This window comes from Stegostoma tigrinum, chromosome 34 (assembly GCF_030684315.1).
Source record: "Stegostoma tigrinum isolate sSteTig4 chromosome 34, sSteTig4.hap1, whole genome shotgun sequence".
Classification (NCBI taxonomy): domain Eukaryota; kingdom Metazoa; phylum Chordata; class Chondrichthyes; order Orectolobiformes; family Stegostomatidae; genus Stegostoma; species Stegostoma tigrinum.
The window spans coordinates 14,056,850-14,080,185 of record NC_081387.1 but is presented as its reverse complement, the minus strand read 5'-3'; the positions used below and the strand labels follow the sequence as shown (position 1 = coordinate 14,080,185).

Here is a 23,336-nt window from a genome sequence, read left to right as displayed (position 1 = left end):
ACATCTACAAAGCTGCAAGTACTATCGCAGCACAAGAAAGTGACCATTCAGCCCATCGTGTTGACACTGGCAGAGTACTTCTGTCTGCTTGCTGACCCACAATGGTTACTGGAACCAGCAACACATCAGCTGTAAATCTCTGAGCCCCGTCTTGTAATCCTTCCATAGACTAACACTTCTCTCTGTGCCCTCTAACCTCCTTCAACTAGAACAGCCCAGAAAGCTGACTGCGCACCTCAGACTCCGGCCTGAAATAAAAGGAGAAAAATACAAGGTGCTGGGGGAACCCAGCAGTCTGTCTGATAACGCCACCATTTCCTCAGACTGGCATCGGTCTTGAAAAGTTCCCTCTGCTTCTCTCTCTCCCTCCCTCCCTCTCCACAAGGCCAGCCGCATATTTACATTTCACCAGTTGGTCCAAACTCACTGGCAACATTGATGAACCGAAATCTTGTTCCTTACCAACCATGATAGAGCAGTTTTGGGCTGGTGTTTCAGGAAACATGCCCAACAATCTCGCTCTGGTGACTACCCTGGCCATCAGGCATCTCACCTTTGAGTCGGAAAGCTGTGGGGTCAGCTCCCACTCCTGAGCTCAAGAACAAAACTCACAAAGCTGGCTCTTCAGTGCAGCAATGCCATCTCACGGATGGGATGTTAAACCAACAGCCCGCCTGGTCCCTTGGGTGAGGGGGTGTTGGGATTACCCTTCCAGAATGCCAGGCCAACACACGCTGACAGCTTTCTGTCTCCTCAAATGACGGCTGGCACCCTGGTGGTCTACATGGCATTGAGCATCCCCTGGTGTGGCTCAGGCACTGCACTCTGGCATGGCAGTGTCTGCCATGATTTCCTGCACAGAAGGACAGTGGATTGAGAAAACACAGAATTTGGCAGGTCTACATCTCACTCATCGGGAGGGAGGGCCCAACCAATGTCAGTCTGCTGCATGTATACACCACGCTAATGGAGTGGGTTTATCACTCCCCACCCCCCCGTCAAGGATTTACACTTTGCAGAAAATCTGGAGTGTGCAGGGCTGATCAAACTCCAGGGAGATCCTCATCTGCCTAAATGTCAGGACCTACTGTCTACCTTCTCAACTGAGTCCAAAGGAATGGAAATCAACAAAAGCTGGCATCAGCTTGGTTGTAGTAGTTGCTGGAAAGATGATAGATTTAGACGCCAGTCCTCTGTGGGGTTCCAACCCTGAACTTTCATTGAGCAGGAGAGCATTAGTCATTGGGGACTCCATAGTTAGGGGGGCAGATAGGAGATTCTGTGCGAACGAGAGAGACTCACTGTCGGTGTGTTTTGCCTCTCAGGTGCCAGGGTCTGTGATGTCTCAGATCATGTTTTCGGGAACCTTAAGGGGGAGGGGAAGCAGCCCCAAGTCATGGTCCACATAGGCACCAACGACATATGAAGGAAAAGGGACGGGGATGTAAGGCAGAAATTCAAGGAGCTAGGTTGGAAGCTTAGAGCTAGAACAATCAGAGTTGTTATCTCTGGGGCTCATTCTGGGGTAGGTGGGACTTCTGCAAACGGGATGGTCTACACCTGAACCAGAGGGGCACCAATATCCTGGGGGGGAATTTGCTAATGTTCTTCGGGAGGGTTTAAACTAATTCAGCAGGAGGATGGGAACCTGAACTGTAGCTCCTGTGTCCAGGAGGTTGAGAGTAGTGAGATCACGAATAAGGTTTTACGGTCACAGAAGGGTACCGGCAGGAAGAAAGGTGGTTTGAAGTGTGTCTACTTCAATGCCAGGAGCATCCGCAATAAGATGGGTGAACATGCAGCATGGGTTGGTACCTGGGACTCGATGTTGTGGCCATTTCGGAGACATGGATAGAGCAGGGACAGGAATGGTTGTTGCAGCTTCTGGGATTTAGATGTTTCATTAAGATCAGGGAAGGCGGTAAAAGAGCGGGGAGGTGTGGCATTGTATTACAGTTGCAGAAAGGACGTTCAATGAGGACTCATCTACTGAGGTAGTATGGGCTGAGGTTAGAAACAGGAAAGGAGAGGTCACCCTGTTGGGAGTTTTCTATAGGCCTCCGAAAAGTTCCAGAGATGTAGAGGAAAGGATTGCAAAGATGATTCTGGATAGGAGCAAAAGTAACAAGGTAGTTGTTATGGGGGACTTTAACTTTCCAAATATTGACTGGAAACGCTATAGTTAGAGTACTTTAGACGGGTCAGTTTTTGTCCAATGTATGCAGGAGGGTTTCCTGACACAGTACGTAGATAGGCCAACGAGAGGCGAGGCAACATCGGATTTGGTATTGGGTAATGAACCAGGCCAGGTGTTAGATTTGGAGGTAGGTGAGCACTTTGGTGATAGTGACCACAATTCAGTTACGTTTACTTTAGCGATGGAAAGGGATAGGTATATTCTACAGGGGAAGAGTTATAGCTGGGGGAAAGACAATTATGAGGCGATTAGGCAAGATTTAGGATGCATAGGATGGGGAAGGAAACTGCAGGGGCGGGGCACAATTGAAGTGTGGAGCTTGTTCAAGGAACAGCTACTGCGTGTTCATGATAAGTATGTACCTGTCAGTCAGGGAGTAAGTGGCCGAGTGAGGGAACCGTGGTTTACTAAAGAAGTTGAATCTCTTGTCAAGAGGAAGAAGGAGGCTGATGTAAAGATGAGGCGTGAAGACTCAGTTAAAGCACTTGAGAGTTACAAGTTAGCCAGGAAGGACCTAAAGAGAGCTAAGCAGAGCCAGGAGGGGACATGAGAAATCTTTGGCAGGTAGGATCAAGGAAACCCCTTTAGCCTAGGGCAGTGATAAACTTGGTTTCAGTTTGCACAGCTGAGGAGCTATCAACAGAGGGGCTACATCCCGACAGTGAAAGACTTTTGGTTCCCTCCCCCCGTCTTGTTGAGGCCAAAAACGAGACGCAAACGGGCACACAAAAAGTGAGCAGCACACTAACTTCACACAGACACACACATATCCCTGTAATGACACACACATGTGAAATCCTCAATCAAATCAACACCAAACAACAAAACAAGAGAAAAACAATCAGTCCCGGGGATTACCGTGAGGCCTTAGCGGAAGTTCGCCGAGTGCAGATTGGCTGTCGTGTTCCCTACGCTGAAATAACCGTGAGCACTCTGGGATACCTGAGATATCCTGTGAAAGGCACCATTGCAAACACATGACTTTATTTTCATGCATTTATACAGCATGGAACCAGGCCCTTTGGTCCAACCAGTCCATGTCGACCATAACCCCAAACTAAACTAGTCTGACCTGCCTGCTCGTGGCACATATCCTTCTAACCATTCCTATTCAGGTACTTATCCAAATGCCTTTTTAATCATTGTAACTGTACACGCATCCACCCAATCACCTCTGCAAGTTCATTCACACACAAACCACACTGTTAAAAAAAAGTACTCACACCTTTTTAAAATCTTTTCTCCCCTTACCTTAAAAATATGTTCCAGAGTCTTGAAACCCCACACCCTAGATAAAAGTCACCCGCATTCACCTCATCTATGCCCCTTCTGATTTTATAAACTTCTATAAAAATCCCCTCACAACCTCCTATGCTCCAGTGAGTAATAAAAGTCCCAACCCTCTCCTTATAACCCTCCCTTGCCAGCAACATCCTGGTAAATCTTTTCTCTCCAGCTTAACTTTAGAAAGGCATACGCCGTGTTAGGTTTTATTGGTAGAGGGATTGAGTTTTGGAGCCACGAGGTCATGTTGCAGCTGTACAAAACTCTGGTGCGCCCGCACTTGGGAGTATTGCGTACAGTTCTGGTCGCCACATTATAGGAAGGATACAGAAGCATTGGAAAGGTGAATGGTGAACCCCCTCCAGCTTAACAATATCCTCCCCGTAACAGGGTGAATGGGACTCACCAATGGCCTGTACAACCTCAACAAGACGCCCCAACTCCCACACTTGAAGGCCTGAGCAATGAAGCTAAGTGTGCTAAATGCCTTCAACTCCAGCCTGTCTACACGTGTTGCAAACTTTAAAGTAGTACGTACCTGAACCCCTAGGTCTCACTGTTCTAAACACTACGTTTCGTTCTTTTAAGGTCTTAAAGAACCCTGTTTGTCCACCATCAAGTCCCATGAGTGGTAACAGTCTGTTAGTCAGCAGCACATAAAAGGAAAATCTGCAAAAGGTTCCTCCCACCTTTGTTTTTCTTGAATAGGGACAATCTCTTTCTCTCCCTCCCTCACGTTGTCACTCATAGGGAAGCTGGAAGTGAGCCCGCGCATGCGCAGGTCCCATGTCGGCGCCTGCCGACGACGTCACCAAGACGCCCGATAGACCACTTTCACGACGACGTCACCAAACGTCACGGGACTTCCGGCTCCTCCCCAGCCCCGACTCCAGCTCGTGTCCCGGGTGAAGCTGCGATCTGCCGCACAGCCAAAACAGAAACACCAACGCGGATGCTGGGAATTAGAAAAGAATGCAAGTATTACTCGAAAACAAAAACCCAGCACCTCTGACTACTAAGATAATAAAATGTGAGGCTGGATGAACACAGCAGGCCAAGCAGCCTCTCTGATGAAGGGTCTAGGCCCGAAACGTCAGCTTTTGTGCTCCTGAGATGCTGCTTGGCCTGCTGTGTTCATCCAGCCTCACATTTTATTATCTTGGAATTCTCCAGCATCTGCAGTTCCCATTACCTCTGACTACTATCTGTGGAGAGAAAGCAGAATTGACGTTTCAAGCCCAATTACCTTCATTTCACTCCGCTCTCTCTCCAACAGATAATGTCAGAGAGAAAGCAGAGTTTATTGAGGGTAACTGGACTTGAAACGCCAATTCTGCTTTCTCTCCACAGATGCTGCAGTCCTGATGATTTTATTTTGCCAGCAATTCCTGTTTCTGCACCAACGCGTAACCTCACAAATTCAAGTGACTGCTTTTACGTATTTATAGCTTATTCTGAAATGAAGGCAATGGAACTTGGCGATTTTAAATAGTGCCCTGCGTCCCCTCGAGCATCCAAATTTGTTTTGTTTTTCTATCTTGGAGTAGAGAATGCAAGACAAACCCACAAACTCTCACGTATGGCATTGCAATAACAGTTAGATTATCTAATGTGGGAATGTCAATTGGGTGACAAATATTCACCAAGTCAGTCTGAAGATTCACTGGTCTCAAAACGTTAGCTCTGCTTTCCTCCCACAGTTGCTCCTGACCTGCTGACTTTGCCAGCAATTTCTGTTTTTATTTGACACCACATTTAATTCTTTTAGAACAGGAATGTCATACGTTGAGAATGTGGGGCACAGTTAGCTCAGTGGGCTGGATGGCTGGTTTGCAATGCAATGTAACAAGATTACTCTGGTAGGTTCCATTCTGCACCAACTGATGTTATCACAAGGGACTGTTATTCTCAACATCTCCCGTCACCTGAGGCATATTGACCTTCAGGTTAAAAAGAAAGTTAAATTTCTGTCATGAGAAAACGGGACCATGGTGACTTTTACATTGTGACTAAATAGAAAACAAAACCAAAACTATTCTTTGATCTTGCAAAAGACCTTTTAAATCCTGGGAAATTGCATAAATAAACAGACAAGTGGGAAAGAAGTTTGGAACTTGTAATGTTGGTCGTTGCAAAATATATATTTTAAACTCATCTGAAATCGGCATAAGTTTGTAAAATCTCAGAAGAAAAACATTTCACAGAGGAATAAAGTTAGACCTGGTGTTCTTTCTAGGCAATTAGTGTACACAGTCTTGTCATTCTTCAAACTACACAATCAAAATGTCATTGAAAGATTAGAAATTGACAAAAATGCTTAAACTGTCATAGTCTCTGCTTTGCATTAGTTAATTGCATAATTAAACACTAATACTCAATTCTGCTCTGCCAGTCAACGTGTTCAAAGTTGATCATCCAACATAGTATCCTGTTCTCACTTTCTCCCCATACTCTTTAATCCGTTTAGCCCTAAGACTATATATAACCTCTTCTTGAGATGTCTTGGCTTCAAATGCTTTCTATGGCAAAGAATTCTATACGTTCACCACGCCCTGAGTAAAGAAATGTCTCCTCATCTTTGTCCTAAATAACCTAACCAGTACACTTAGACTGTGACCCCTGGTCCTGCACTCCCAAGTGACTGAGAACATCCTTCCTTTGTTTACCATGTCTAGTCCTTTTGAATTTTATAGCTTTCTATACGATGACCCCGTTCTTAAAAACTCTAGTGAATATAGGTCTAATCAATTTAATTTCTGTTCATCTATCAGACCTGCCATCCCAGCAACCAGCTTCGTCTTTTCATTTCCATTTCCTGCCCCTGTATTTCCATAACCACGTCATTTTCTCATCTTTTTTTTACTTTGGAATTCCAACTCCAGATTTCTCATTCTCTCCTCATGCTTGATCTTCTTCAATTTTAACGGAATATCATTTGGTTCTCAGTCTCTTATATTTCCTCTAAACCCAAATGTTGTGCTGGTACCTCAGTTATTTTGCCTTCTCAGCTTTGACATGCAATAATACCACCAGCACTTGTGTCAGGTCACTCTAACTGGGTTTTGAAATTTCCCTCAAGAACAACCCTTCTACCTGCAGGAAATCCTTTCGCGTTTTCAGTGTCATGTGTTAAATGCACAACAGAAACTGATTTTTTTTTCTTCACTTGCATTATCTCCTGCTCCCACATACAAATCCTGTATCAAATTTTATTTGGGTTGAGCTCCCAAATATTGTCACAATTCACTGGAGTAGAGCACTAGAAATGAAGCTGCACTATTCCTGGAGTTGTCACAAATGTTACAGCTATTAAGATAAATACACAAATTTCCCCAATAAGCCTGACTTTCAGACATAGGTTGATAGAAAGCAGAGCTGACTCAATGGGTTGAAGGCATAATTCCTATCTTGTTGTGGTATGGAAGTTTGCAGTTAACAAGAATTTCTATTTATTACAAATAGTTAGACTCTATTTATAGCTAAACTGCTATAAATCACTGTCATATAAAACTATAAATTAAAACTCTAATGCCCTGAGACAGACAAAAGACACACATTCCTGCTCCCTTCCCCATACTTGGATTGCTGAAATGACCCTTGAGCTGAACCCAATATTTCTGTTCAGTCATCTTTCTCCAATGCTTCCACTGGTATGCACCAAACACAAAGTGACTCATTAGCTTATAAACTGTCTCTGACATATCAACTAAAAGGCACAGCTTATAACAACTGCTGAAGGAAAGATGAACCGGTTGACTTTAAGTTTAACAAAACATGAAGAACTGTAAAATTGCTGGAGGAACTGAACTGGCAGCATCTGTGGACAAGAAACAGAGTCAATGTTTCAGGTAGAATGAGCCTTCTACAGATCTGTTTGTAGCTAGGAAAAGATGGCATATATCTGACGACAGGGCATGGCCGGGGGTGGTGTTGTGGTGCAGAAGGAGTAATGGAGATGGAGCCCAGAGAGAGAAAAAAAAAATCAGCAGTTGAGCAGACAAAGGAATGAATAAAGGTAAGCCAGGGAGGAAGAAAAACAGATAATGGGGACCATTAGTGGATGAAAATGGGTTGGCTCTGATAAAAACAGCCCATGTGATGACAGAGCCTGGGCTGTGGGGGTGGATAAAGGATATGGAAATAAGTGCTCAGGCATTAAAATGATTGAACTCAATACTGAGTCCTGAAGGCTGCAGAGGAAGATGAGATGTTGTTTTTCTTGCATGTGCTGAGCCTCACTGGAATACTGCAGCAAACCCAACACAGCGGTGCTCCAAAGGACAGCCTGCAGACCCTCAGCTTTTATTGTCCAACAGAACCATCTAGTCCTCAACCCCACCCCCCCACAATACCTTCCTCTGCCTCAGCCATCTAGTCATCACGTTCGATAACTTTTTCTTCAATTCTTCCCACTTTCTTTAAATCCAGGAAGTGGCCATGGGCAGTCGCATGGACCCCAGCTATTCCTGCCTCTTTGTGGGTTGCATGGTCCCTCTTCAGTACACACATCGATACTGTTCCTCAACTCTTCCGCCATCGCATCGATGCTGCACCCTGCATCTAGGCTGAACTGGAGCAAGTCACTGACTTCACTAACAACTTCCACCCCACCCTCAAGTTCACTTGGTCTATCTCAGACACCTCCCTCCCCTTTTCATGACCCCACTGCTTCCATTTCTGGCGACAGAAACCCAGAGTCCCATAGCTACCCAAACTACACCTCCTCCCACTCTGTATCCTGCAAAAACTCCATCCTGTTTTCCCAACTCCTCCAATTCCATTGCATCTGCTCTGACGAGGAGACATTCCACTCCCAAGCATCCCGGATGTCCTTGCCTTCCGGAGAGACCACTCTCTCTGTGACTCCCTTGTTTGCTCCACACTGCCCTCCAACCCCACCACACCCGGCATCTTCCCCAGCAACCGCAGGAAGTGCTACACTTGCCCTCACACCTCCTCCCTCACCCCCATCCCAGGCCCCAAGATGACTTTCCAAACTAAGCAGAGGTTCACCTGCACATCTGCCAATGTGGTATACTGTATCCACTGTACTCGGTGTGGCTTCCTCTACATTGGGGAAACCAAGCGGAGGCTTGGGGACCGCTTTGCAGAACACCTCCCCTCGGTTCGCAATAAACAACTGCACCTCCCAGTCGCGAACCGTTTCAACTCCCCCTCCCATTCTTTAGACGACATGTCTATCATGGGCCTCCTGCAGTGCCACAATGATGCCACCCGAAGGTTGCAGGAACAGCAACTCATATTCCTGGCACAGATATGGAGAACTTTTCCAAATGGCTGAACCAAGGATGGAGAACAGGAGAACAGATTTCAAGGTGATTTGCAGAAGAAGCAACGGTTGACAGAAGGAAATATTTTTCTCTGAATCAAGTGTTTAGGATTCTGACTGAGCTGCCTGGGAATATGGTGAAGGCAGGTGTAATGATTTTGGAAGGGAATTTGACGCACATTTCAAAGGGAAATAAAATTGCCGGGCTATGGGGAAAAGGTTGGCATGTGAGACGGGGTGAGTTGCTCCTGGGAAGAGCGCAGGCATGAAGGCCCAAATGGAGTATTCCCTTCTATTCTCCTAACCTGCCTTTAGCCCCCTCCTCCACTCCTGTTATCCCTCACCTCCACCTCCCTCATTTTCCCCTTCTTCTTTTCCCATTCCCACTCAGTCTGTACCTCTTCACCCCCCTTCACATACCACCTTTTGTCCACCCCAACTTTTTCCCTTTTCCACCCTCTTTCCAATCTCCCTATTCCCTCTCTTTTCCCACCTCCGTAGGAAGCCACAAGTACAGGATTCCGTACGAACAGATGGCGGCGGCCTGTTACGCAGGCAGGGCCGTACGGAGTTTGCCGTACGGTGACGCAGTACGGCCGGCGGCGGGGGCGGTCCGGTTACGCAGGCAGGGCCGTACGGAGTTTGCCGTACGGTGACGCAGTACGGCGGACGGGGGCGGGCCTGTTACGTAGGCAGGGCCGTACGGAGTTTGCCGTACGGTGACGCAGTACGGCGGGCGGTCGTTCGGGTGAGGAGGCGGAGTTTACGATTACGCACCGAGAGAGTGGAGCCGCGGCCTCGGCGCTTGTATGGCGGAATGACCGAGCCCAGGGCTCAGAGGGAGAGTCCCGCCGGGAATGGAGAGCCCGGGGCCGGTTTCGACGCCGCCGCTGCTCAGGGAGACGGGCCGGGACTGAGTGCCGGAGTCGGGCAGCGGCGACAGCAGCAGCAGCAGCAAGAGGAGGAGGAAGAGGGAGAAGAGGAGGAGAGGGAGGCCCGGCAGAGGCGGCGGCGGCAGCAGCGGCAGCGTCGGGAGGAGGAAGAGGAGCTGGACCCCCGCATCCAGGTGAGGCCAGGAGTATCAGCATCTCTGCATAAAGGGGCTTTGCAAGGTCTGTACCGCAAGAGCACACCCTTAGGTTGCACACAATCAAACAAATACACACCGTGTGTGCCTGTACAGGCAAACTTGCTGACCTGCTGTGGCGTTGCTCATGGATGTTGCAGGAGCCTTCAGGTGGGACGACTTGCCTTCCCCATCCACCCACCCCCAGGGGATCGAATTGCCTCCTGTTCCTTCCTGCCCGGGGAGGCGGGTGTGTGATCGCTCACCTTCTCCCCTCCAGGGTGAGGTTTGCTCCTAGTTTGGTGGATGCTCATAAGTTCATGCCACCCTGCCCCTCAGGGGGATTCCAGGAGCGGCGCAGGGTTGTTTGTTTTGCCTGTGTGATGACTGTCTCATTAAATAACTGAGCTCGTGGTGGCTGTTTGTTGGAGTTTCTTTTTGACAGGTTCACTTTCCACCCCTCCCCCCTACAAATGCACGCCACGTTTGTTTGTATTCGTGGGTATAATTACCTTTATTAATCTAGCAGTGTGTTATTTTTGTTGTACTTGATAATGGGGAGTGTGGTATGCAAAGCAGTCTACATCTGCAAATTGATAGGCTCTGATTGACATGGAAACAGAGGTGGAGGTCACTGTGAAATTAATGGAGTTTGTAGACTGAATGGTGGCTGCAAAGTTCTGGATTTAAATCGGGGGGAAAAAACTTTTCATTTTGTATTATGTTTGTACTTTTTGGTATCTTGAATTATGGCAGACATTCTTAGCTGCATGTGTGAGAAACTGACACCATTGTGGTTAATTGGCAAAAGTGCCAGAGGGTAGATGAGAACATTTTTGAGCTATGATGGAGAATACAGTGCATCAAAGAGTGGTGGAAACAGATTTAACAGTAATTTTCTAAAGAGAATTAGATAAAGGGTGTAGAGTATTTTTGAGGTGAATTTGCTAACTATTTCAAACAATGTCATGGTGTTGAGAATGCGCTTCCTTTGTCCTTTAAATTTTTAGGTGTATGTTATCCTGGGAGAATGGTTTCTAATTTTCCTCTGATAACTTGGACTCCATTCTAAAGCAACAAATGAACTGAAGAATTGTCTCTAACAATTGAAATTATGCAACACACCTATATAGAAGTTTTTAAAAAAAGCTTTTGTTAATGGACTTGGAATGACCAACAGCACTTTACAGCCTTTGAAGTATGTTTGAAATACAGTAACTGTCAATGATTTGAGGTGATGGCTCTCTGTCTCAATCACTTTTTTGATGAGAATAGCCCACGTGTAAATGTATACCTAAGACCATAGATACAGGAGCTGAGTGAGGCCATTCAGCCCATTTGAATCTGCTCCACCATGTGATCATGGCTGACACATTTTGCAACCTTATTCTCCTCCTTCCCCATGACCCTTGATCCCTTTACTAATCAAGGGCGGCACAGTGGCTCAGTGGTTAGCACTGCAGCCTCACAGCGCCAGGGACCCGGGTCCGATTCCCATCTCGGGTAACTGTCTGTGTGGAGTTTGCACATTCTCCCCATGTCTGCGTAGGTTTCCTCCGGGTGCTCCGGTTTCCTCCCACAGTCCAAAGATGTGCAGGCTGGGTGGATTGGCTATGCTAAATTGCCCGTAGTGTTCAGGGGTGTGTGGGTTATAGGGGGATGGGTCTGGGTCGGATGCTCCAAGGGGTGGTGTGGACTTGTTGGGCCGAAGGGTGTGTTTCCACACTGTAGGGAATCTAATCTAATCTAATCTCTCTCTGCCTTAAATACACTCAGTGGCTTGGCCTCTACAGGTTTCTGCAGCAATAAATTCCAAGTAGTTACCAACCTCTAGCTGAAGAAATTCCCCCTCATCTCAATTCCAAAGAATCATCCCTTCACTCTAAAATTGTGCTCTCGGATCCTAGTTTCTCCTAGCAAAAGCATCTTCTCTATGTCCACTCTATCTAGGCCTCTCAGTATTGTCTAAGTTTCAATCAGAGCACTCCCAGTCCTTTGAAATTCCCATTGAGCGCACACCCAGAGTCCTCTACCATTGCTGATATTACAAAGCCCTTTGTCTCTGGGATCATTCTTGTAAACCTCCTGTAGATCACCTCCTAAACCAGCATATCCTACCTTCGAAATGGAGCTCAAAACTGTTCACGATATGCCAACCACACTCTGACCACAGCTGCCTTCAACCTTACCAGTATATCTCTGCATTTGTATCCTAGCCCTCTTGAAATGAATGCCAACATTGCATTTGACTTCCTAACTGCCAACTGAACTTACATGTTAATCTTGAGAGAGTTCTGAATTAGGATGCCTAAGTCCCTTGGAGCTTCAGATTTCCGAAGCGCTTTATCTGTTTAGAAAATAGTCCATGGTTCTATTATTCTAATCACATTGTATAACCTCATACTCTCCCACATTGTATTCCATCTGCCACTTCTTTGCCCACCCTTGTGGCCTGTCACTTCCTTTTGCAGTCTCCTCATTTCCTCAATACTGCTTGTCCCTCCACCAATCTTCCTTCATGCCATCAAATTTAGCAACTCTGCCCTCAGTTCCTTTGTCCAGATCGTTAATGTATAATGTGAATAGTTGTGGTTCTAATATCGATCCCTGTGGAACTCCACTAGTCATCACTTGCCATTCTGAAAAAGACGCCATTATCCCCACTGTCTGCCTTCTGCCAGTCAGCCAATCCTCCATCCATGCCCTAATACCAGGGGCTGTTATCTGATTTCGCAGTCTCCTGTGCACCTTGTCAAAGGCCACCTGGAAGTAGAAAATGATCACATCCACTCGCTCTCCTTTGTCCAACTGGTTCTTTCCCTCCACAAAGAATTCTAACAGATTTGTCAGGCATGACCTCCCCTTGGCAAAGTGCTGAGTCAGCCCTGTTTTTACCATACACTTCCAAGTACTGTGCAATCTCATTGTTAATAGTAGACTCTTAAAATCTTAGCAAAGACTGAGGTCTGGCTAACTGGACTTTAATTTCCTGTCTTTTTCCTCCCTCCCTTCTTAAACAGAGGTTTACCTTAGCTATTTTCCAATCCTCCCTGACCCCAGTGATTCCTGAAGGATCGCTACTAATGCCTCTACAATCTCCTCCGCTGTCTCCTTCCGAACTTGGTGCAGAGTCCATCCGGTCCAGGTGATTTATCCACCTTCAGACTCTTCCACATTCCCATCACCATCTCCTTAGTGATGGCTACTACACTCACCTCTGCTGCTTGACTGTGTAGAAGTTCTGGTATGTTCCTGGTGATTTTCTCTTTGAATATATTCAAGGCTGAGATCAATACATTTTTGATCTCTAAGGGAATGGAGGATTATGGGGAAAAGGCAGGAAAATGGACTCAAGAAATGGTGGAGCAGGCTTGAGGGGTCGAATGGCCTACTCCTGTTCCTATTTCTTATGGTCTTGCAGCACCTTTAAACTGATAAAACACCATCAGGCATGTCATATGGACAATGCAAAACCACTTGAGGCACTTATGGACAGCGACTGAAAGTGTTGACAGAAAACTTTTAACAGTACTGAAATTGGAGCAAATATTTGCTCATTAAGCCTAGTTCTGGCAAAATGAGCATTCCCAGTTTTCATTACTTATTCGTTGCAGCCACGGATTTAGCTGCCTGGACACGGGATTTCAGTGATTTGACCCCAATCCTCTCCTCTTTCACCATCACCAACAGTTTCTCTTTATTGCCAGGTGATTCACAGCCGGGATGTTTTGTTGCAGGTGTAACGGCGTGTTGTTAAGATTGCGCATGGCATACGGCATGTGGTTTTGGTCTTCTGTTTGTTTAAAAAAGAACAAATGCATTGGAAGCAGTTCAGAGACGGTCCATTTGATGCACTCCGGTCTTGACAGGGGCTATCTTACAAAGAAAGGCTGAACGGGTTGGATTCGTATTCTTTTTGTATTTTGCCAAAAAATCTTAATGAAATACATTGGATCTTGAGAGGATAGGGAGCGATGGATAGCTTTTGTTCCCTCTTGTGGGGAAGATTAAAACTAGCGAGCGTTGTTTAAGAGATATTCCTTTTAAGACAAAATGGGAATTTTTTTTCCTCTGAGAGTCATTTGGGTGTGGAATTCTCTTCCCCTGAACATAGTGGAGGCTCAGCTTTTAAATTTATTCACTGCTGCGTTGGATAGATTGTGGAACTTTGGAGAAAGCTGGTGGGAAGGCAGGTAGGAAAGTAGAGCCACGATGTAATAGAATAGGTTCAAAGGGCTGAATAGCCTACTCCTGCTTCTAGGTTCCTGGGAGCTTTAGCTCATAAAATTTGATACTGTGCAACATGAGATATTAGGTTAGACGACCAACAGTTAGGTCAAGGAGGCAGATTTAAAGGAGCATTTTAAACTTCAAGAGAGTGATTACAACACACAGATTGTCTTTTAACAAGCAAATGTGAATTAGGAGCTGAATGAGTCACTCGTCCCCTTTGCTCAGTCGAGTGAACCTGCATTGAACTACTTTTTGTACAATCAGTTTCTTCCTTAAGGGGATCAATGCAATACATGCTACTGCAGATATGGTCTCACTGATATCCTCTACAACTGTAGCCAAGCCCCCCCTACTTTCATATTGTATACCCTACTTGCTAAAAATGCTGACGTTCCATTTGCCGCCTTAATTACTTGCTGTGCCTCCAAGCCAACCTTTTGATTTAATTACCAGCGCACTCAGATCCCTCTGCATCGTAGGATTTTGCAACCTCTTTCCATCTAGATGATATGCTTCATTCCTGTTCTTTTTGCCGGTGTGAGCATGTTTACCCTCTCAGGCGTTATACTCAAGCGGCTAAAAGTTTGCCCACTTGCTTAACCTTTGCAAATCCCTCTTTAAATTCTTTGTCTTCCTAACAACTTACATTCCTATCTCATCTTGTCAGCAAATTTAACTATGATGCTTTCAAGTAATTGACTTAAATTGTAAAACGTTGAGGCCCCCGCACTGATTTCTCTGGAAGTCCCCTAGCAGCAACTTGTCAATCTGAAAAGGATGTATTTATCTCTGTTGTTTTCATCCTGTTGATTAACCAATCCTCTCTCTGTGCTGATACGGCATTTCCCTCTACACCATGAGCTCTAAATTTGTAATGTGACCTTTATTGCAACATCTTGTCATTTTACTTTTGGAAATTCAAGTGCACCACATGTTCTCATTCCCGTTTATCTATATTGCTTGTTGCTTTATCGTAGAACTCCAATAAATTAGTTGACAATGATTTCTCTTCCACAAAACCATGTTGATTCTGCCTGATCATATTATTATTTTCTATCTGTTTTGCTGCTGCCTATTTCGTAATAAATTCTAGCATTTTCCCAAGGACAGACTAACCAGCCATAATTTCCTGTTTTCTGCTTCCAACCTTTCTTAAAGACATTAGTGATTTTACAACCACAGGGACTTTTCCAGAATCTTGGGAATTCTGGAAGATCACTATTAATACATCAACTATGTGTGTCATTTGACAGTCTTAAAATTCATATCAGGTCTAGAGGACCTCTTGTTTAATGTATATTTTTCCAGTACTTTCTCCCTAATGAGAAAATTTAAAACAAAATCCTTTCCAGTTAACTCTTGATTTGCAAGCATTCTTGGAATATTTTTGTGTCTTCTACAGTGCAATACCTACTCCATACTCCTGCTGTTCTTAGCTGCACATTGTTAATTTTCCAGCTTCGGTGAACACACTGGCTCTTGTAACTCTTTTTGTTCGTTTTAACACCTTTGGAACTCTTATGATCTGTTTTTATATTTGTTGCCAGCTTCCTGTTGTGCTATAATCTCTCCCTCCATGTTTTTCTTATAAAGTCATTCACTGGGCAGATCTGGGAAATCATCAATCTGTGACCGCCTTTAATCTTTTTCTAACTTTTTAAAGAACAGTTTGACACTGGTCATATGCCTATCTGTCACAGATAATGTATCCTTCTCATATATTCAAGTTTGCAGACGACACAAAGGTTGGAGGTGTCGTTGACAGTATAGAGGGCTGTTGTAGGCTGCAGCGGGACATGGACAGGATGCAGAGATGGGCTGAGAGGTGGCAGATGGAGTTCAACCTGGATAAATGCGAGGTGATGCATTTTGGAAGGTCGAATTTGAAAGCTGACTACAGGATTAAGGATAGGATTCTTGGCAGCGTGGAGGAACAGAGGGATCTTGGTGTGCAGATACATAGATCCCTTAAAATGGCCACCCAAGTGGACAGGGTTGTTAAGAAAGCAAATGGTGTTTTGGCTTTCATTAGCAGGGGGATTGAGTTTAAGAGTCGTGACATTTTGTTGCAGCTCTATAAAACTTTGGTTAGACCGCACTTGGAATACTGCGACCAGTTCTGGTTGCCCTAATATAGGAAAGATGTGGATGCTTTGGAGAGGGTTCAGAGGAGGTTTACCAGGATGCTGCCTGGACTGGAGGGCTTATCTTATGAAGAGAGGTTGACTGAGCTCGGACTTTTTTCATTAGAGAAAAGGAGGAGGAGAGGGGACCTAATTGAGGTATACAAGATAATGAAAGGCATAGATAGAGTTGATAGCCAGACACTATTTCCCAGGGCAGAAATGGCGACCACGAGGGGTCATAGTTTTAAGCTGGTTGGAGGAAAGTATAGAGGGGATGTCAGAGGCGAGTTCTTTACACAGAGAGTTGTGAGAGCATGGAATGCGTTGCCAGCAGCAGTTGTGGAAGCAAGGTCATTGGGGTCATTTAAGAGACTACTGGACATGCATATGGTCACAGAAATTTGAGGGTGCATACATGAGGATCAATGGTCGGCTCAACGTCGTGGGCTGAAGGGCCTGTTGTGTGCTGTACTGTTCTATGTTCTATGTTCTATTCCATCAAGAAATAAAGAGTCTGTATTGGCTGAGAGCTCTTAAATATTTCCTTAAATTTCTACTACTGTTTCTGTCGACAGTTAGCCTATTTTCTCAGCTCATTCTTGCCACTTCTATCCTCGAGGCTTGTAATTGTCTTTATTGAAATGTTACCACCTGTTCTTACACCCATGTTTTGTGCCTTCCTCTCCTTCAAAGTGAGTGTGAATTCAACTACGTTATGGTTACTATTAGCGAGGGCCTCCGTATTTTTTTGAGGTCTTTTACGAGTCTAGCCTCAGTTGATCCTAGTCTGGAAAAGCCAGCTGTCTGTGTGGCTCAAGAGCACGCTGCTCCTAGAAATTGTCACAAAAACACTGAGATTATCTTCCAGAATACCTTTTGTAGATCTGATTTGCTCACTTTATGTGTAGGTTAAAATCACCTATGATTATTTCCACACCATTCAAACAAGGCCCTATTATTTCTTCTTGTTCTTCCAGTCTTGCAAAGTAGTTATTGCAGGGAGCCAAAAGCTACTTGTGCAGTGATTTCTTATCCTTTGCTATTTCATGTTTCCACCCAGACTGATTCCACGTTTTGGTTTGCAGAGCGAAGGTTGTCTGTCTCAATTCTATTAATGCCGTCATTAACGAATAGAGCTGTAACAGTAGCTGATTCAATTCACAACATTCTAAAGCAAACCACAGCGTTGTAAATCAAACAATCTGTGGCAATCTTAAAACAAAACACATAATCTCAACCTAACCCTTTGAGCGTAGTTCCATGCTCAAGATCTGCCCACCTTTGTCAAAAATTGCTCCTTTTTTTTCTTGTTCGGTGTCCTCTCTACCAAGTTTTGTTAAAATCTTCGGCGGCTCCGTGGCTAGCACTGCTGCCTCACAGCGCCAGGGACAGGGGTTCGATTCCACCCCCGGGCGACTGTCTGTGTGGAGTTTGCACATTCTCCCTGTATCTGCGTGGGTTTCCTCCGGGTGCTCCAGCTTCTTCCCACTGTCCAAAGGTGTGCAGATTAGGGTGGATTGACTGTGCTAAATTAACCCATAGTGTCCAGGGATGTACAGGCAAGGAGGTGGGCAAGCTGTCTCGTCTTGGAAAATGCAGGGTTACAGGGATAGGAAAGAGGAGTGGGTCTGGGTGGGATGCTCCTTGGAAGGTCAGAGTGGACTCAGTGGGCCGAATGGTCTGCTTCCACACTGTAGATGTTCTATGATTCTATGAAAATCTGTCCAGTAGCCTTTTGAGACGTTGATAGAGGTAAGGGAGAAGATATCGGGTGCCGTAGCAGTAATTTTCAATTTCTCTCTGGCCGCAGGTTAGGTGACCAGAAGCTAAAAGCCTACTGAATAAAAGGGCAGATCAGGAAATTACAGACTGGTCAGTCTAACCGTAGGGTGGTGAGGAAAATATAAGAGAATTCTGAATGACAAAGTGTAGACATCCGGGTTAATCAGGGGTAGTCAGCCCAGATTTGTTGAGTGAACATTGGACAGACACAATGTGATAAGGAAGTAACGAGCACCATGGATGAAGGTAATGCAGTTGTCTGTGTGGACTGTAGCAAGGCCTTAGATAAGGCCCCTCGTGGCAGACTAGTCAAGAAAGTTAAAGCTTAGAGAATTCAAGGCAAAGTGACGTATTGGATCCAAAACTAGCTGAGAGGCAGGAAGTGGAGGGTGAGGATAGATCCTTAGTGTTTAGTGTTTTATGTTAATGATTTGGAATTGAATGTAGGGGGTGTATTCATGAAGTTTGCAGATAACGCAAAAATTGGTAGGGTGGTAAATAGTGAGGAGAATACTAATGGATAGTAGATGGGCGAAGCGGTCAGAAATGGAGCTCAACAGAGAGACTAGAGGGTGCAGATGAGATTTACCAGGCTACTACTTCAGCTGGAGGATGTGAGGAAAGACTTGATAGATTGGGGTTAGAGATGTACAGCATGAAAACAGTCCCTTTGCTCCAATTCGTCCATGCCGACCGGATATTCTAAATTAATCTAGTCCCATCTGCCAGCATTTGGCCCATATCCCTCTAAATTCTTCCTATTCATGCACCCATCCGGATTCCTTTTTAAATGTTGTCATTGTACCAGCCTCCACCACTTTGTCTGGCAGCTCATTCCATACACGCGCCACCTCCTGCATGAAAAAGTTGCCCCTGAGGTCCCTTTTGAATCTTTTCTGTCTCACCTTAAACCTATGCCCCTCTAGTTTTGGACTCCCCTACCCCCTTGACTGTTCACCCTACCCATGCCCCTCATGCTCTTCTAAATCTTTATAAGGTCACCCATCAGCCTCCGATGCTCCAGGGAAATTAGCCCCAGCCTATTGAGCCTCTGTATGTAGTTCAAACCGTCCAATCCCGGCAACGTCCTTGTAAGTCTTTTCTGAACCATTTGGTTGGAGCAGTGGAAGTTGAAAGGTGAGATGATGGGGGGAAAAAGAATTGATTTGATTTGTTGTTGTCACGTATACCTAAGCGCTCTATCTCCTTCCTGTGTTCTGTCTCGTCATGGTTTGACATTTGGGCTTACGATGATGATGTCATCAGCGAATGTGTAGATGGCATTCGTATGAAATCTGGCTACACAGTCACGAGTGTGTAGGGAGTGCAGTAGGGGGCTGAGTATGCATCCCCGTGGGGTGCTGGTGTTGAAGATTATTGTGGACCTAAGACTATGAGAAGCATAAATAGTTTAGGTAGGAAAGCAGTTTTTCCATTAGTAGAGATGTCAACAAGCAGGAAGTATAGATTTACAGCGACAACTAGAAAGCTAAGAGCTGGAGTTCAGAATTTCTTTTTCGCCGAAAGAGTGGTGAGAGTCTGAAAGACCCTCCCTGAGCGGGTGGCTGAGTCAGAAACTCTTGTAACCCATTGATATTCACTTGCATTGCCGTAACGTCCAGAGCAATGGGCCCAAGAGCTGGAAAATGGGATGAGTGCGGCCAGATCTATTTTGACTGGAACGGACAGGACGGGCTGAATGGCCTCCTGTGCTGTGTATCCCTGTGAGTCGATGTTATTCCAAAGCAAACAATCCAGCAGGGGCAACAGCATTAACCAACAGTGGAGGAGGGAATGAGGGAGTGGGCAGTTATGACTGAGACGAGGAGCAATTTCCTTCCTGAAAGTTGTTGCTTATCTTTTGGAACTTGGAGAGAGAATGTAAGAATTAGGAGCAGGCCATCATGGGTCAGCAAGATTTTTTTTTGATTTGATCTACTACTGTCACATGTACCTAGTGAAAAGTTTTGTTTTTGCAGTGCATGTGGATCTTAACATACAAAGTACATCAGGGTAATGGACCAGAGCGAGGAATATAACAGTAGAGCTGCAAGGAAGGTGCACAGAGAGCAAAGATCAGCGTCTAAATTAAATTTGAGAGTCTAGTAACTAGAGTCGAGCTGTTCTTGAACTTGTTGGTACGTGTATTTAAGCTTTTTGTGTCTGTAACCGGGTAGATCGGGTCATTGTTTTTTCTCCCTTATTCGTTCAAGGGATAATGGTATCGCTGGCCAGGCAGCATTTATTGTCCATCCCTAATTGCCCAGAGGTTAGTTCAGAGTCAACCACATTGCTGTGGGTCTGGGGTCACATGCCCGCCAGACCAGATAAGGATGGCAGTTCCCTTCCCTAAAGGACATTAGTGAACCAGATGGGTTTTTACGACAATCGACATTGGATTCATGGTCATCATTAGACTCTTGAATGCAGATTTTTTTTATTTAGTTCAAATTCCACCATCTGCCGCAGCCGGATTCGAATCCTGGTCCCCGGAACGTTACCTGGGTCTCTGGATTAAAAGCTCAGCGATAATACCGCTGGGCCGTCACCTCCCCAGAGGTTGTCTGCCTTCCTGAGGCAGCAGGAAGCGCAGATAGAGTGAATGGACGGGAAGTTGACTTCTGTGGACTGGTCTGCACTCACAAGCCTCTCTGTTGTTTTTAACGGTCCTGGCCAGACCAGTTGCCGATGCCATTTTCCGGCACTATCCCGGTGAACCTTGATGCGAAAATCTATCGATCCCTGTGCGTATTTGGCAATTGGGTGTCCGTTACCTCTGAGGCAGAGAAATTCCAAAGTTTCCCCTCCGTCCGTGTGAAGAGTTTCATCCTCACCACAGCCATAGCTGAGGCTGCAGTTGCTCAGGCAATGCGGACGTTCGAGCTTGTGGCTAATAGTTTGGGTACTTAGTGCGATGAGTAGAAAGGGAGGTGGAGGGAATGATAGATAAGAGATTAAGACATGAAACTGTCGATCCACTGGTAGCGCGTTACATGCGTGCACCCACTGTGCGTGAAAACGTTGCCCCACAGGTCCCTTTTAAATCTTTCCCCCTCACCTTATACCTATTCCCTCTTGTTTGGGACTCATCTACCCCAGGAAAACAGACCTTGGCTATTCAGCCTATCCATCCCCCTCGTGGTTTTATAAATCACTGTAAGCTCACCCCCTCAGCCTCTGACGCTCCAGGGATAATAGCTCCATCTATTCAGCCTCTCCTTATAACCAAAATCCTCCCGTCCTGGCAACATCCTTATAAATATTTCTCTGCGAGTTTAACAACATCTTTCCTGTATCTGGATGACCAGTATTGGAGGTAGTATTCAAATGTGGCCTAACCAGGTCATAAATTACTTGATCAGGGAGCAGGCTTAAGGGACTGAATATCTGTGCTTCCCTCCACTCAGTGTGTGACTGTCACAGAGGTGATAAATAAATGTATTTTGTTGTTGTAACATGAGGCATCTGAAAGATGCTTCATGCTGAAAGGTGCAACAGATCACAAGCAGGGAGACAGAGAGAGAAGCAGAGTAAATTATACATTATCTATTGAACACACAGACAGGCGCACACACATCAAATGTGAGAAAGTGCATGTAGGTGTAGAGAAAATAAGAACATTGTCACATAGCTATGCTTGGCTTTTCCAAGAAGTTGACCTCCGTGAATGCAGCTAACTCTGTTTAACACACATGATCTGCTTGTTTCATTCTTTACTGCCAAATTACCTCAGCTCTGCTGCCTCCACTGCTTAACTGAAATTAGTGATAATTCAGTAGAGCACAGATTGGGAAACATTTCGCAAGAGGAAAAGTGACTAACTCAAGCGCTGCAAATCGAGTCAGGAGTATTAGTGTTATTTATTCATTCGATTCCAGCCTACCTTTATCATGCTGTCTGGGGTACGCACCCCCATCTACCTACTAACCTCATCCCACCTCCTTGACCTGTCCGTCTTCCCTGGACTGACCTATCCCCTCCCTACCTCCCCACCTATACTCTCCTCTCCACCTATCTTCTTTTCTCTCCATCTTCGGTCCGCCTCCCCCTCTCTCCCTATTTATTCCAGAACCCTCACCCCATCCCCCTCTCTGATGAAGGGTCTAGGCCCGAAACGACAGCTTTTGTGGTCCTGAGATGCTGCTTGGCCTGCTGTGTTCATCCAGCCTCACATTTTATTATTACGGCGAGTAGCAGCTAATTTGTGCTCAGGGGATTCACTCTGTCGTTTAATATGTAGGAATCCCAGCGAATGCTTTGTTTTGTCTCTCCTCTCTCTCCACCGCCTGCTCTTTTCTTCCTCCCCAACCATCCCCCCTCATTTTCTCCTTGCCCTCTTGCCCCACTCGTCCCTCCTTTCTCCTCGCCCAGTCTCATTTTTTAAGTTAATTTGCCTTTTTTGTACTTTTAAACTTCAATCTCCTGAGGCCAGTGAAGACCCGTTTGATATGTTGATTGGAAAGGTTCAGTCAGATCACAATATCCAGATTGTGTAAATCCACTGTCCTCTCAAATACAGTTACCTTGATATATTACATACCCGGCTTCATTTCAATCTCTTTCACCCACAGTGTCCTCAACATTAAGGATGTTTCACTTGACAACACGTCTGTACTGTTAAAGTTGTTTCTCCCTGCACTGTTACAGGCAATCACGTCTCACGGAAATGTTGTAGAATAGAGAGACCTAGGGGTTCAGGTACCTAATTCTTTGAAGCTTGCATCACATGGAGACAGGATGGTTAAGTAGGCATTTAGCACACTTGCCTTCATTGCTCAGACCTTTGACTTTCAGAGTTGGGAAGTCATGTTGAGGTTGTACAGGACAGTGGGAAGGCTTCTTCGAGAGCACTGAGTGCAGTTCACCCTGTTATAGGAAGGACATCATTAAGCTGGAAAGGGTTCAGAGGCGATTTATCTGGATGTTGCCAGGAATGGAGGGTTTGAGTTATAAGGAGAGGCTGGATAGAGTGGAACATTTTCACTGGAGCGTAGGAGATTGATAAGTGACCTTATAGAGGCTTGTAAAATCCGGAGAGGTAGAGATAAGTTGGATGGCAATTGTCTTTTCCCTCTGGTGGGGAATTTCAAGGCCGGGGGACATAAGAGGAGAAAGATTTAAAACAGACACGAGGAGCAGATTTTTTTCACAGAATGTTTAGTGCGTGGAATGAGCTTCCTGAGGAAGTGGTGGATGTAGGTACGGTTACAATGTTTAAGAGACATTTAAGTAAGTACATGAATAGGAAATGTTTGGAGCAATATGGGCCAATTACAGGCAGGTGGGGCTAGTTTAGTTTGGGATTATGGTCAGCATGGACTGGCTGGACTGGAGGGTCTGTTTCTGTGCTTTATGGCT

The 23,336-nt window shown here is 45.5% G+C and overlaps 2 protein-coding genes across 5 annotated transcripts in view; one reads left to right on the top strand and one right to left on the bottom strand.

Moving 5' to 3' along the window:
- gtf2h4 (general transcription factor IIH, polypeptide 4) overlaps positions 1–4,270 on the bottom strand; it is a 43,236-nt gene extending 38,966 nt beyond the window's left edge. The window contains exons 1-2 of one of the 4 annotated variants that reach the window (XM_048520125.2): positions 4,171–4,262; positions 3,056–3,149 (exon numbers count right to left, since the gene is read on the bottom strand). The gene's annotated coding sequence lies outside the window, so the exon portion shown is untranslated. The other 3 variants (XM_048520127.2, XM_048520123.2, XM_048520124.2) reach the window with 3 other exon arrangements.
- Positions 4,271–9,491: 5,221 nt separating this feature from the next.
- Positions 9,492–23,336, top strand: part of sh3bp5lb (SH3-binding domain protein 5-like, b) — a 41,222-nt gene continuing 27,377 nt past the window's right edge. Inside the window, exon 1 of the mRNA XM_059639587.1 lies at positions 9,492–9,837. Coding sequence (XP_059495570.1) covers positions 9,589–9,837 — 249 coding nt within the window. The 5' untranslated portion in view covers positions 9,492–9,588. The remainder of the gene's footprint in view (positions 9,838–23,336) is intronic.